This window comes from Symphalangus syndactylus, chromosome 10 (genome assembly GCF_028878055.3).
Source record: "Symphalangus syndactylus isolate Jambi chromosome 10, NHGRI_mSymSyn1-v2.1_pri, whole genome shotgun sequence".
Lineage (NCBI taxonomy): Eukaryota > Metazoa > Chordata > Mammalia > Primates > Hylobatidae > Symphalangus > Symphalangus syndactylus.
The window spans coordinates 54,639,723-54,655,662 of NC_072432.2; the positions used below are offsets into that span (position 1 = coordinate 54,639,723).

The window sequence follows — 15,940 nt, forward strand, 5'->3', positions numbered from 1 at the left end:
AGATGTTAACTTTCTTCCCTCTGTTTTTCACCTAGCACCTTGCTTTTTGTTTAGTCTGCCAGAATGAATATCCTGAGGACAAGGCTCTATCTAACTCATCTTTTTCTTTTTTTTTTTTTTTTTTTTTTTTTTTTTTTTTGAGACGGAGTCTCACTCTGTTGCCCAGGCTGGAGTGCAGTGGCGCATCTCGGCTCACTGCAAGCTCCACCTCCCGGGTTCGCACCATTCTCCTGCCTCAGACTCCCCAGTAGCTGGGACTACAGGTGCCCACCACCATGCCTGGCTAATTTTTTTTTGTATTTTTAGTAGAGACAGGGTTTCACCATGTTAGCCAGGATGGTCTCGATCTCCTGACCTTGTGATCCCACCTGCCTCGGCCTCCCAAAGTGCTGGGATTACAGGTGAGAGCCACTGCATCCGGCCTAACTCATCTTTTTCTTAACTAGCACTGTGCCTGGTACACTCTGGTAGGTTCTCAACTGCTGGGGGTTTTCACTTAAAAATGCAATTTTAGCACTTTGGGCCTAGTTCCTCATCTATAAAAAGGGATAATTTTTTTTTGCAAGTTACAGTCTGTGTTAAGGACATGCCAAATTAGATGTTGGTAATGATCGTCAGTAATTATATTGGTAGCTTCTAAGTAAGAACTTCAGTAAATAACAACTTTTTAAATCTTTTTACCTCTAAATCTGGCTTAATAACATGACCAGATTAAAGCATAAATACATGTGCTACTTTTTATTAAGCTAAAGCAGTGGTTCTCAAGTGTGGTTCCTGGACTGCAGCATCAACATCACCTGGAAATTTGTTGAAGTGCATGTTCTTAGACACTTCCCCAGACCTACTGCATCAGAACCTCTAGGAGTACGACCTGGCAATCTATGATCATGGCTCACTACAGCATCAACCTCCCAGGCTCAAGCAATCCTCCCACTTAAGCCTCCCAAGTTGTGAGGACTATAGGCATGCGCCACCATACCCAGCTAATTTTTTTATATTTTGTAGAAGAAATAGGGTCTCATTTGGTTGCCTAGGCTGGTCCTGAACTCCTGGGCTTAAGCAGTCCTGCTGTCTCAGCCTCCCAAAGGGTTGGAATTACAGATATGAGCCATTGTACCCGGCTAGTTTTTTTTTTTTTTTGATGTAAAGATTATATTCATAAATATTAGTTATTTTGTCATGTTATACTTAAAAATCTGAATTGGATAAAATGTGGCTATGGTTAAGTTATACTGTGGCATAAACATCTAATTTGATAACTCGGGTGATACCAATCTGAAGTATTTTTCAATATTTATTCAATATTAAATTTAGGTATTTTTGAAATATTTTTAAAGAAAAAATATTCACAGTCACTTGTAGTATTTGGGAATCACCCAAAAGCACAATAAGTTAAAGTTACTTGTAACTGTCATTCAGATATAACTTTCTTTTTTTTTTTTTTAATAGAGATGGGCTCATCTTGAAATCCTGGTCTCAAGTGATCCTCCTGCCTTAGGCTCCCAAAGTGCTGGGATTACAGACATGATCCACCACTCCGGGGCAATGATCTGCTTTTTTTTTTTTTTTTTTTTAACTTAACTGTATATTGAACATACATATATCCATCTACTCTTCATTTTAAACTGCAAAGAATCTCATTGGTTGATTGTACAATAATTCATTTGGCCTTTACCCCCCACCACCATGGCACTTTGTTACCTACAAACAGTGCTGTGTTTTATATGCTTTGGCTTCCGTTCTATAGATGTAGAATCCCAAAAGTAATACTACCAGATCAAAGGCAATGTGCAGTTCTATTTTTTTATACTAGGTTACTTTCCACAAGGATTCTAGCAGTTTGTGTTCTCACAACCATACATGAGAATGGCTGTTTTTCCCCACATTAGTCAGCTCTGGATTTTGCATGTGTGGGCCTTTTTTTTTTTTATAGTTATTTGTTTTTTATTTTAAAAATTTATTTTGCCAACCCAGTAGAGAACAGCTGAGCATCTTCTCATGTATTTATTGGCCATTTGCATTTCTGCTGCTTATTGGCCATGTCTTTATTGGCCATTTGCCATCTGCTGTGAAATGTCTTAAATTTTTTGCCCATTTTTCTAGTGATAAAACACTGAAGCACATTTTTAAAGACTTTTGATGATTTTTATTGTCAAATTATCCTACAGAGTAATTAATACTAGTTTTCACACAGTATCTTGGATCTGATCTATTTTCATGAATCCCACCTTGCCAAATTGTGGGAATCCTAGACGTGCCAGTTAATAATCCTAGTCTTTTGTGGTTTAAGCAGTTTTAACAGTTTAAAATGGTTTTGGACCCATTCGAAGTTAACTACCCATGAGAGCTAGTTAAAGTTTTTATTGGTTTGTGTAAAACCTAATAGATTTGTTTCCCTCCTCCCCCTGCTTCTCTCTGAGGTGGCTTTTGGCTGAATGAGGAAGGGAAGCTTATATAATCTCCTTGCAGAACATAAGAGGAAGACATTAGAATTCACATAGGTCCTTGTACTGTCCCTTTGTTCCTCTGATATCTCAGATGGCACTCCTTGTCCACGAGGCTGCTACCTGCCCTGCTGTAATATTGGACCTAAGTCTGCAGCTGGTGAATAAATGGGCTGGTTGCCCACCTTGCTGCCTAGGCCTGAACTAGGCTCTCACTGGCTGTACTACTTGCACATTTGGGATTTTTGACATGTAACATTGATTATAATTAAATTTATCCTTATGAGAAGATTGCTCCACAGGAAGGGATTTGATTTTTTTTCTTAAAAAACTTATGAGTTTCAAAGTTTGGAAGGGGAAAATAATACCTTTTTTTGTTTAATTCCACAGAATGGCAACATACTTGTTTAACATTGAATTCTGTGCAAGAAAGAAAAAATTTAATATATTCCTTGCCAACAAGTGGTGGAAAAACCCTCGTGGCTGAGATTTTAATGCTGCAAGAACTACTTTGCTGTCGGAAAGATGTTTTAATGATTCTTCCATATGTGGCAATTGTCCAAGAAAAGGTCTGTGTGTGTGTGTTTGTGTGTGTGTATGTTTTAAAACATGTTATTTGCTAATACTTTGATGTTAAGATCTGTAAATGTAGTAACTTTGTATTGTTGAGAAGTACCTCTTTTTTTTTTTTTTTTTTTTTTTTTTGAGATGGACTCTTGCTCTGTCACCCAGGCTGGAGTACAGTGGCACCATCTTGGCTCACTGCAACCTCCGCCTCCCAGGTTCAAGCGATTCTCCTGCCTCAGCCTCCCGAGTAGCTGGGATTGCAGGCCCATGCCACCATACCCAGCTAATTTTTGTGTTTTTAGTAGAGACGGGGTTTCACCATATTGGCCAGGCTGGTCTCAAACTCCTGATCTCCGGTGATCCACCCGCCTCACCCTCCCAAAGTGCTGGGATTACAGGCATGAGCCACTGTGCCTAGTGAGAAGTACCTCTTAATGATGGAGAGTTAATATTTTTAGAATGTATAAAAGCAGTATACACTACCTAAAATCTCTTCAAATACTAATTACCAGTTGTTTAAAGTTTTACTTTTTCTAAACTGGTGGATTAAACATCATCTTAAGTGTTCTGTTACTATTTACCCTGCTTTTTCTTTTTTGAGATGTAGTCTACCTCTGTCGCCCAGGCTGGAGTGCAGTGGCACAATCTCTGCTCACTGTAACCTCCGCCTCTTGGGTTCAAGTGATTCTCCCACTTCAGCCTCCCAAGTAGCCTAGGATTGCAGGTGTGTGCCACCATGCCTGGCTAATTTTTGTATTTTTAGTAGAGATGGGTTTTCATCATGTTGGACAGGCTGTTCTTGAACTTCTGACCTGAAGTGATCCTCCCACCTCAGCCTCCCAAAATGCTGGGATTACAGGTGTGAGCCACTGCTGTGCCCGGCCTTACCTTGCTTTTTCAAGCAGAAACTATTACTAAAATGAGTTATTCTGATGCTTTTTTTTTTTTTGGAGACAGAGTCTTGCTCTGTTGCCTAGGCTGGAGTGCAGTGGCGTGATCTCAGCTCACTGCAACCCCCACCTCCCAGACTCAAGTAACTCTCATGCCCCACGACCCCACCCAGCAGCCAGAATCGCAAGCACACGCCAACACGACCGGCTAATTTTTTTATTTTTAGTAGAGATGGTGTCTCGCCATGTTGGCCAGGCTGATCTCAAACGCCTGTCCTCAAGTGATCCACCTGCCTGAGCCTCCTAAAATGCTGAGATTACAGGCATGAGCCACCACACCCCTGATGCTTTTTGGCATCAAAGGAGACAGTTGAAATTTATTTTCACATGTATTTTAGAAGTTGCATTTATTTTGCAAAGATCGAGACGTTACAGCATTTGTTATGTATGTCTTGCCTGTGACCTTGTTCCTGTTGATGGATTAAACACTACTTTAGCTTTTCTGAACCCCATGAACACCTAATAGAGTGGTTTTTTATCTGTGTTTTTTGGTTTTGTTTATTTTATTTATTTATTTTTGAGTCAGGGTCTTGCTCTGTCACCCAGGCTGGAGTGCAGTGGCATGACCAAGGCTTACTGCAGCCTCAATTCCCTGGGCTCAAGCAGTCCTCCCACCTCAGCTTCCCAAGTAGCTGAGACTACAGGCCTGTGCCACCACAGCCAGCTAATTTTTTATTTTTTGTAGAGATGAGGTCTCACTGTGTTGCCCAGGCTGGTCTCACCTTCCTGGGCTCAAGTGATCTTGCCGCCTCAGCCTCCCAAGGTGCTGGGATTACAGGCATTGTCCACAATGCCTGGCCAATTTTTCTTTATTTTAACTAATATTCTAGATTTCAGGTTTGTCCAGTTTTGGTATAGAACTCGGTTTCTTTGTTGAAGAATATGCTGGAAGCAAAGGAAGATTTCCTCCAACTAAAAGAAGGGAAAAGAAATCACTCTATATTGCCACGATTGAAAAAGGACATAGCTTGGTGAACTCTTTGATTGAAACTGGAAGAATTGACAGTCTGGGTCTGGTTGTTGTAGACGAGGTTGGTTAATACTTTTGTAATTTGTCAATATTTTTATTATACTAAATATTTATTATTCTGGTTATTGTGTGGATCTACTTAGTACCTTAGTACCTCTATAAAAATAAATTTATTTGAACATATAAACAATATAGGTGAAGACATTCTATGCTTGATAATCTTAAATTTGGTTTTGCGTCAAGTGTTTCTTGAAGTGTGAACACGTATGTGTGTAGTATACAATTTTATAGGCCGGGCATAGTGGCTCATGCCTGTAATCCTAGCACTTTGGGAGGCTGAGGCAGGTGAATCACTTGATGTTAGGAGTTCAAGACCAGCCTGGCCAACAGGTGAAACCCTGTCTCTACTAAAAATACAAAAATTAGCCGGGCGTGGTGGTGGGCGCCTGTAATCCCAGCCACTCGGGAGGCTGAGGCAGGAGAATCACTTTAACCCAGGAGGTGGAGGTTGCAGTGAGCCAGGATCACGCCATTGCACTCCAGCCTGGGGGTCAAGAGCCAAACTCTGTTTCAAAAAAAAAATTTTTTTAATAGTACTTATGAATCCCAGATTTATAAGGATTTTGTACCAAAAGCTCATTAACCTAAATACCAGTGAAATAATATACATGTATTATAGTTGTTATATTCAAAATACTTAAAAGTTATAAGCAACTCTTTACAAACAAATTTCATATGAATATATGCATGTTTTATATGAGCATTATATGAAGATTTACTTCTCTGCCCTTTTTAAAAAAAATCTCGAAGTTGCACATGATTGGTGAAGGAAGCCGTGGAGCTACACTGGAAATGACCCTAGCAAAAATCCTCTACACTAGCAGTAAGTATTTTTTAAATGAGGTCATGAATTGATTTATAATCAAGAGACTTATAAAATACTTAATTCTATTACTAGCTACAGTATGTAACCTAAAGCAAGATACTTAAGCTTTTTGCCTTTGTTTTAAAATTTCTAATGAATAGAATTTTGAAGGTAAATGAAATTGGTATTTGAAGAAGTCCTCTATTATTATCTGCCACTTACTAGATATGTGTGCCCAGGCACATCTCTCAACCTCTATGTTTCTTTATCTGTAAAACAGGGATAATAATGGTACCAGCCTGATGGGATTGTTGTAAGGATTGTGTGAGTTAACACATGTATTGCATTCAGCAGTGCTTAACACACTGCATTCAGTAAGGGTTTGCTGCTGCTACTGCGGCCATCATCATCATCACCATAATAATACATACAACATAAATATTATAATAATAATATTGTGAAGCAATACATTTGAATAGATCACTTTAAGGAGCTATTTTGCAGCATCAGGTAGTCTTTAAAGTTCATGAAAAATTTATTCTAAATGTCATAACCTACTATTGATAGGCTATTGCAGTATTTACCTTATATATGGAAAAATTAACTATAAAGGTCAAATCTTAAAAAGTATTTTAAAAATTTCAACAGCAATAATATTTAAGCAGGTTATAGCATTTTATAATTGTTCATTCAAAAAAATATTGATCACCTACTGTGTGCTGGGCACTATTTTAAGTGCTAGGGATACAGCAGTGAATAAAACAGTCCCTGCTTTCATCAAGCCTGTATTTTAGGGCCTTCCTATTTGAATATTCTGTGAACAGCTAAGCCTAACTAAGGCTTAGTCAGAGCCCAACTCATTTCCTTCAAAGCCGTTCTTCAGCCTGAATTCTCAGCCACCACTCTCCAGCCAGCCAAGCCAGGATCCTACATATTCTATCAGCAACCAAATCCTATCTGGTTTACCTCATAAATATATTTTTACTTCTGTTTCTCCTATCCCTCATTACCACTAAGTCTTTAGTTCAGTACCTCATCCTTTCTACCTGGATTGCCACAGAAATCACCAAGTTCTTCTGTGTACCCACTGCCCTTCATCCACCAAATCCATCTTTCTTTAGCGCAAGTAGAATGATCTTTCCCAAATGCAAATCCAATTAGTTTATTTTACTGTTTACCATTCTTTAATAGCTCCCCTTTGCTTTCCGCATAAATTGCTAATTTCTTAGCACAGCCTTTCTTGATTTGACCCCATGCCCCCCTCTTCAGTTTTGTAGTCTATCCTTATGGAATGAGAAGGATACTCCCACTTATTCCTCTTTCAGCCAGTTTCTTGAATGATCATTTCAAGACATAGGAGCAATGAAGAAACATTTGCAAAGAAAGCCTATTTGGGTTTTCATTCAATAGCTAAGTCTATAGAAAGCAGCCATTTTGTATTGCCCAGGATGTCATATGGCTTCATAAGCTTCACTCCACCTTTATTTAAAACAACATCAACAAAAACTATAGTCCCAGCTACTCGGGAGGCTGGGGCAGGAGAATCGCTTCAACCCAGGAGGTGGAGGTTGCAGTGAGCCAAGATCATGCCACTGCACTCCAGCCTGGGCAACAGAGCAAGACTCTGTCTCAAAAAAATAAATAAATAAATAAAATTAAAAGTTAGCTTGATAGCAAGATCTCATAGAGGACTTTTCATGGGCCAAGAGTTTGAGACGCATTTAGCCCTCTCTCCTACTAACTCTACATCTGTCTATAGCCATACCTGTGGAACATATCATAGCTCTTCATAAAGGGGATCCAGATAGACAGTTATAAGCAAATCTATACTCATTTATTATTGTTTAGAAGCCTTAATATCCTACTTCTTGCCAAGTTTGAAACTCTATGAACTTCTAAGTAGTAACTTTCAGGATACCTGAAAAATTTCATTCTTCAAATGCCAGATTAATACTCTGGTAATATATTTGTAGTTTTCTTTTTTTAAGAGGTCAGGTCTCACTGTTGCCCAAGCTGCAGTGCAGTGACACAATCATGGCTCACTGCAGCCTTGACCTCCTGGGCTCAAGCGATCCTCCCACCTCAGCCTCCTAAGTAGCTGGGACTACAGGTGTGCACTACCATGCCCAGGTAATTTTTAATTTTTTTGTAGAGATGAGGTCTTACTATGTTGCCCAGGCTAGTGTTGAAGTCCTGGCCTCAAGCGATCTTCCCACCTCAGCCTCCCAAAGTGTTGAGATTACAGATGTGAGCCAGGCACCCAGCTAGTTGTATTTTTCTTACTTACCTCTCCCACCCCTTTCCCAAATCACTCAGGAAGAATTGAGAGCACAAAAGATTTGCTAAAATTACTTTATGATATGTTAAATAACATATTTTCCTTAACACTTTCGTTTTTGTTTGTTTGTGTTTTAGAAACAACTCAAATTATTGGTATGAGTGCAACATTAAACAATGTTGAAGACCTACAAAAGTTTCTTCAAGCAGAATATTATACCAGTCAATTTAGACCAGTATGTACCTAAGGTTTGCACTGTATTGATTTGTTTTGTATTCATCTAACTTAGAAATGAAAGTAGTAAACATAGGATTTAAAGAATTCTGTAGAGTAGTGAAGGGGCATATTTTACTCACCATGACTATATGCTAATAAGAGGTTGTGTATAGAGAATTTAAGAGTTTGTGTATAGGTCAGGGATCTTGGGTTGGGTCACTAATGTATCTATAGCCTGGCCCACAGGCTCTCAGTGAATGTTCATTGAATGAGTTTTCCCAGACCCCCATTTTATTTTTTCACTTCTTATTCTCTAAACTAAATTTTTTTATTTGGCAAAATTTTAGTGAGACATGTTTTGAGTTATTGGCACGTTAAAAAATATATCTTAAAATTTAAAATATTTTTAAATATTTATATGTTAGTAGTTATAATACTTGTTTAATAAGTTAAGGCTTCACATGGATTTACATGTAAACTCCTCAACAGCAGCATTCCCAAAATGCTTGAAGAAAGTAAACAAATATAATTTGTGGTTATTTGAAAATAGCTTGTAATGTATATATATTTTTGTGTGCAGTAGTAGTGTGTATGTTTTTTGTCTAAATAGCTTTTCAGTGTCTAAATAGATTTTCAGAAAATATTTTTTTAATTGCCAAATTTTAATTTGAAATTTGATGTTTTAGCCGGGTGCAGTGGCTCACACCTGCAATGCCAACACTTTAAGAGGCTGGGGCAGGAGGATTGCTTGAGTCCAGGAGTTCAAGACCAGCCTGGGCAACATGTCGAGACCCCTGTCTCTACAAAAAATTAAAAAATTAGGGCAGCCGGGCACGGTGGCTCACACCTGTAATCCCAGCACTTTGGGAGGCCGAGGTGGGCGGATCACGAGGTCAAGAGATCGAGACCATCCTGGCCAACATGGTGAAACCCCGACTCTACTACAAAATACAAAAATTAGCGGGGCGTGGTGACGCACGCCTGTAGTCCCAGCTACTCTGGAGGCTGAGGCAGGAGAATCGCTTGAACCCAGTGGGGTGGAGGTTGCAGTGAGCCGAGATTGCACCACTGTACTCCAGGCTTGCGACAGAGCAAAAAAAAAAAAAAAAAATTAAAGCATAGTAGCACTCACGTATAGTCCCAGCTACTTGAGAGGGTGAGATGGGAAGATCACTTGAGCTCGGAAGGTCAAGGATACAGTAAGCTGTGTTTGTGCCACTACACCCCAGCCTGGACTACAGAGTGAGACCCTGTCTCAAAAAAAAAAAAAAAAAAAATTGATGTTTTTACATTTGTACCAGATATGAACATTTTCAAGAGATATTTTTTAACTTAATTGCCATAGTAGACATTGTTATTGTTATTATAAAATGCAATGAGCTGTGTTTACAAACTGTTTGTGTCTACAAATAAAGAAAAATAGTGTGGTGGTATTTAGAATTAAAACTGATGAGTAATAAGACAGAAAGTTTTGGCTGGACACGGTGGCTCATGCATGTAATCCTAGCACTTTGAGAGGCTGTGGCAAGGGGATCGCTTGAGCCCAGGATTTCAAGACCAACCTCAGTAACACAGAGGAACCCCATCTCTATAAAAATTAGCCTGGCGTGGTAGCGCGTGCCTGTCATCTCAGCTACTCAGGAGGCTGAGGTAGGAGGATAGCATGAGCCCTGGAGGTTGAGGCTGCAGCGGGCTGTGATCATGCTACTGCACTCCAGCCTGGGTGATAGAGTGAGACCCTGTCTCAAAAGAAAAAAAAAAAAAGACAAAGTTTTAGATCTTGAGACATAAAACAGATGATATCTTAGTAAAAGTTAAGAACACCAAGACTCACACTGTTTGTGACAAATACAGAAGTGTGTGGTTTCTTTTTTGGATATGATGTTTACTGAATTCAAACATATTTCTTCAAGGATATTGATCCCTATTTTGAGTTAAAGGGAAAAAGAGACCAAAAAAGAAGAAGAAGAAATGGTAAAGCAAGAACTTTTAAGTTGAAGCATGTTGTATATATCTTAGAAAAGCTAAACTCTTTTATAGCTGTCCTTTCTTAACCTATTTTACAACATTTAAAACGCTGGAAAGATGAATTTATATGTGGTATTAATTGCAAATGTCCTTTTAATTCAAGGTTGAGTTAAAAGAATATCTGAAAATAAATGATACAATATATGAAGTTGACAGCAAAGCTGAGAATGGCATGACTTTTTCACGTCTCCTTAATTATAAGGTAACATTGATAACCTTTAAATTCCAGATTACCAGACTTTGTGTCTGGGCCACCACAAGAGTTTCCAATGGGTTCCGTAGAATAGTCTAGATTTTTTAGAGAAACAGCTGATGCTTGGCATTTGTTGGACACCATGCAGACTGCCAGTTCAAGATAGCTCGTTTCAAATTTCAACATTAGATCACACCATATTCTTTTCTATGACATCGTATCTTTGTGAAGTGGGGGTTTTTGCAGTTGCTGTAAGCAAGTACCGTGTGAAAATCAATCTGGAACAGAAGAGAATAGCTGTGTCCAGTCTTATTTCAGAGTTTGAAAGACAGTACCAAGTTGTGCACACATCCCATTAGTGAGCTGTTGTGGTTATTTAAGAATGAAATAAAAATATTTTTTCACTCAACTGATGTGTATTATTTATTCTAACAGCTACTAAGTTGTGAGGAAGTACATATTTATTAAGTTGTTTGGACCTCACTATTTAATTAACAAAACTGTAAAGTATTTCTTTGGGCACTGGGGCTGTGAACAAAGAAAATTTGGAAACCTCTCCTGTAAATGTTTATTCATTTAACAACAACAACAAAAGAATAATTTATGGACCATGTAGTTCAGATATTGGTGTATAAAATGTTAATGTCTACTATGTAAATTTTAGTGTTTTATGACTTGTATGAAGGATATTAAAAAGGGGAAGAAGGGATTATACAGTAGTTTTAGAATTCTACGAAGATGTGTTATTCTAAAGCTATGTCTTTAGTAAAGTTGAAGAAAGAGATTTTAAATAACTTCACATTTTTTCTTCGTGTTCTTTGTGTTCCTCGTGTCACTACAAAAATTGTCATAATTCAGTAGTATGATTGAATCTGTGTTTTTGAAAACTTAGCGGTTGTAAAGGGCATGTCTTATTTACACAGTCCCTTAACTATTGTTAGGATCAATCTGTGTTTCTCTCTGTGGACTTTTTTGTTCTGCTGTGGTGGAGATGGGCATGTAGTGAGGCTATTAATAACATTAACTATTTTCACTTCTTTAATTTTCTTTAATTCATTTCTTTAATTCTAGTTTTTTTTAGACTAACTAGACCTAAGAAAATCATAATAACCTAAAAGAAAAGTGAGATTGAACATTTTGATGTTTAATATAGATTTCATCTTTTCTTTTAAATGATCAGATTTATTAAATTAGAAGTTTAGAATTATAGATGGTTTATTTACCTTTCAAATCACACTGGTAAAAAATTGACAGGGTTTCATGTTTACTAACCACCTTGTTCCTACATCTTGTTGTTTTGCAGTATTCTGATACTCTAAAAAAGATGGATCCTGATCACTTGGTAGCATTGGTGACAGAAGTTATTCCCAATTATTCCTGCTTAGTTTTTTGTCCTAGTAAGAAGAACTGTGAAAATGTAGCAGAAATGATATGCAAATTTTTAAGCAAGTATGTTAATATTTTTTAAATATCCTGTTTTATTTTTATTAGGAATTACAGACTATGTATTATGTTTATTGGGCAAACACTAATTATGCCTTGCAAAATATCATATTAAGTTGTTTTAGTATACTGAAGGCCTTGACCTTGAAGAAAGAAATTTTAACTATGAAAATCACATGTGAAATAGCCAGAGAAACATTCTAAGGTGGCTGGGCACCATGGCTCTTACCTGTAATCCCAGCACTTTGGGAGGCCGAAGTGGGTGGATCACTTGAGGTCAGGAGTTTGACACGAGCCTGGCCAACACAGTGAAACCCCATCTCTACTAAAAATACAAAAAATTAGCTGAGTGTCATGCCTTGCACCTATAATCCCGGCTACTGGGGAGGCTGAGGCATGAGAATCTGTTGGACCCAGGAGGCGGAGGTTGCAGTTAGCTGAGATTGCACTACTGCACTCCAGCCTGCGTGACACAGCGAGACTCCATCAAAAAAAAAAAGGAAGGCCAGGCACGGTGGCTCACAACTGTAATCCCAGCACTTTGGGAAGCCAAGGCGTGCGGATCATGAGGTCAGGAGTTCAAGACCAGCCTGGCCAACATAGTGAAATCCTGTCTCTACTAAAAATACAAAATTAGCTGGGTGTGGTGGTGTGCACCTGTAGTCCTAGCTACTCAGGAGGCTAAGGCGGGAGAATCACTTGAACCTGGGAGGCAGAGGTTGCAGTGAGCCAAGACCACGTCATTGAACTCCAGCCTGGGTAACAGAGGGAGACTCCATCTCAAAAAGAAAAGGAAAAAAAAAAGACAAAACCCTAAGACTATATGTACGAGAATGTTAAGTAATATTAGGTCAGTGATTCAAAACCTTGGCTGCATAGTGAATCATCTTGGAGGCTTTTAAAAATTCCAAAGTCCAGGCTACATCTTAGATAAATTAGAATCTCTAGGAGTGACACCCAGATATCATTTTGTAAAGCTCCCCAGGCAAGTCCAACATATAGCCAAGGACAGGAACCACTGGCTTAGTCAGTCAAAGGACTAATCACTGTTACCACTGTGGAAATGAATTGTATCTTCCATTGCCTTTTTTTCTCTTTTCCTTTTTTTTTTTTTTCCCTGAGACAGGGTCTCACTCTGTCACCTATGCTGGAATGCAGTGGCACAAATTCACCTCACTGCAGCCTCCATCTCCTGGGCTCAAGTGATCCTCCTACCTCAGCCTCCCAAGTAGCTGGGACTACAGGCACACACCACCACTCCCAACTAACTTTTTGTAATTTTCATGGAGATAGCGTTTCACCATGTTGCCCAGGCTGGTTTTGAACTCCTGAGCTCAAGCAATCCGCCCCCCATAGCCTCCCAAAGTGCTGGAATTACAGGCGTGAGCCACTGCGCCTGGCCTGCCTTTGTTTTCTTAGTAAACTTCACACTTAGTTGTATGGACATTTGGATATAATTTCCTGAGTAAGAAATGTGTTGTCTTGTAATTTTGTAGTATCTTAATATTGGCTCTGTCATATTCATAGAGATAAGTATGAAGTTACTTTAACTACTAACAGTTCAGTTTTTTATGTACCTGTTTGTCCCATGTGTGGTTTTATCATTTTCTGAGATTTCTTTCAGCCCCTTAGCTAATGCTGTATCAGTATTCATAGTCTATTAACCTGAATGCTAATGTAGTCAACCTCTACCTCCTCTTTCAATCCTGCTATCATGGATTGGTCTAAGATAGACTTAAATTTATTGAATAGCAAAAGATAAAAATGTTTGGAATAAGATGAAGGCGTTGCTCATTTCGGTAACAGTCTGCTTTTACAATGATTTTGATTATAAAAGCTTAAGGAAATTAAATTATCATTAAAAAAATTCTCAGTAAATCATTCATTTTCTTAGAATAATTCAAGGTAATAAGATGGAGACACTGGCTAAGTGATGGAAACATTGTAGAATATGAAGTTTCTAAAGTGCTAGTGTTTAGGCAGTGTTTTACCATAGAAGTATGATTTAATAATAGGTATGTTTCCATCTTCAGAAAAGAAAATTTATGTCTTAAAAAAAACTATCCCCTATAAAGATATATGTTATAAAGAAAAAACAGTTATAACATCCAGAGCAAAGGTCTAAACCTGGTGTCCATGGATTCAAATGAAGTACAGGAATGAATTTTAGGAAATCCACCAACCCTCTGAAATTATATGTAAAGTGTCGTATTTATGTAAATAGTTATATTTTTCCTTTTTTTTTTTTTTTTTTTAGACAAGGCTTTGCTCTTTCACCCAGGCTGGTAGGTTCATAGCTCATTGCAACCTCAAACTCCCTTTGAGGTGGGTTCAAGCAATCATCCCACCTCATCCTCCCCAGTAGCCTGGGACTACAGATGCATGCACCACCATGCCCGGCTAATTTTTGTTATTTTTTGTAGAGAGGTGGTCTCACTTCACTACCCAAGCTGATCTTGAACTCTTGGGCTCAAGAGATCCTTCTGCCTCTACCTCCCAAAGTGCTAGGATTACAGGCGTGAGCCATCGAATTCCGCCCTTCCTTAGTTTTGATAAGATTTTCACAGGGTTCTGTAATCCACAAAAAGATTGAGAGACTGCCTAATAGTTAATGAAGTCAGAATCAAAATTCTAAGAACAGTTAATGTAGTTAACTCAATGGAAATAGTACATTAAAGAATGTTTACATTAGCATCTACTAAAATGAAAATGGTAGAAATTTTGTCGCTAAAAGAGCAAGGGCTCATATTTCTAACAGATCTTTTTCATAGGGAATATCTGAAACACAAGGAGAAAGAAAAATGTGAGATGATTAAGAACTTGAAGAATATTGGCAATGGCAATCTGTGTCCTGTTTTAAAGCGCACTATCCCATTTGGAGTTGCCTATCACCATAGTGGCTTAACAAGTGATGAAAGGAAACTCTTGGAGGAGGCCTACTCCACAGGAGTGCTCTGTCTTTTTACCTGTACATCTACCTTAGCAGCAGGTGTCAACCTACCAGCTCGAAGGTAAGAGATAAGTAAGTGTTGACCAGGCTCAGAACTTTTCCATTTCTAGCTTGCAAGGAGTTTTGTTGTTTTATGCTTTCTCAGTAGTGGATGAGAATTTATCAAATGTTCTTTTAGCATATGCTGAGTTAATTGGTTGGTTTATTTTCTTTAATATTTTAATGAATATGTAATGAAATATGTAATGAAAAATGATGTTAATAGATTTATTGATATTAGAATTCCATCCTTTGTGCTCTTTATATCTGGTTTTGATGTTAGAGTCTATTAATCTGGTTTTGTAGAAATAGTTGGCAGGTGTTTCACCTTTTTTATGATATAAAAGAGTTTATTTAACATAGAGATTTCCTTGAAATCTTCGAGAGCTGATCCATAGGAAATTTGTGTCTAATATATGTATTTTAAAGCAGATCCTTGATTACCTTTTCAGTTATTACCAAAGGTGTGGGCCTGTGTAATTGACTTCTACCCTTTATAATTTATGATCATGGGGTATTTTGCTAATAAATGATCAATTTTTATAAACTTTCCATGAGTGTTTAAAAAAATATGCATTTTCAGTTGAATACGCAGTTTTGTACATCTGAGTGAGATCACAGAGGTTCATTGTGTTATCAGCTTCTCCATGTTCCTACTATATTTGATTCCTTGGTCTACCAATTTCAGAGAAGTGTGTTAGTCTCCCACTTTAATTATGTAGTTATCAGTTTCTCCTTTTTGCATTTCTAGAAGTTACTTTTTATATTTCAAAACTATTTAGATATACATAGGTTTACTTCAAATATCTTATTGCCGAATTGTACCTTTTATCAATACAATAAATACTTGTTTTGCTCATTTAATAATTTTGCTTTGAATACCAGAACTCATTTTTTTTTTGCCATGTATGTACCTTTTTCCATTCTTTTACTTTCAATTTCTGTCTCTGATTAAGTTTTCCATTTTTCAGACAATTGAAGAAAAAAATTAAAGTTA

General features: G+C 37.9%; 1 protein-coding gene across 18 annotated transcripts in view; it reads left to right on the plus strand.

The window, feature by feature from the left end:
* HELQ (helicase, POLQ like) overlaps window positions 1–15,940 on the plus strand; it is a 64,788-nt gene that overhangs the window by 4,229 nt on the left and 44,619 nt on the right. For 13 of the 18 annotated variants that reach the window (XR_010113841.1, XR_008660750.2, XR_010113840.1 and 10 more), the window contains exons 3-9: window positions 2,835–3,013; window positions 4,792–4,992; window positions 5,742–5,814; window positions 8,212–8,309; window positions 10,422–10,520; window positions 11,815–11,960; window positions 14,726–14,965. Coding sequence is in view for 14 of the 18 variants with exons in the window: in XM_063610313.1 (XP_063466383.1) it covers window positions 2,835–3,013; window positions 4,792–4,992; window positions 5,742–5,814; window positions 8,212–8,309; window positions 10,422–10,520; window positions 11,815–11,960; window positions 14,726–14,965 (1,036 nt within the window). In the remaining 4 variants the exon portion in view is untranslated. Of the gene's footprint in view, window positions 1–3; window positions 402–2,834; window positions 3,014–4,791; window positions 4,993–5,741; window positions 5,815–8,211; window positions 8,323–10,421; window positions 10,521–11,814; window positions 11,961–14,725; window positions 14,966–15,940 lie in introns of those variants that run through there. The other 5 variants (XM_063610312.1, XM_055297140.2, XM_063610315.1 and 2 more) reach the window with 4 other exon arrangements.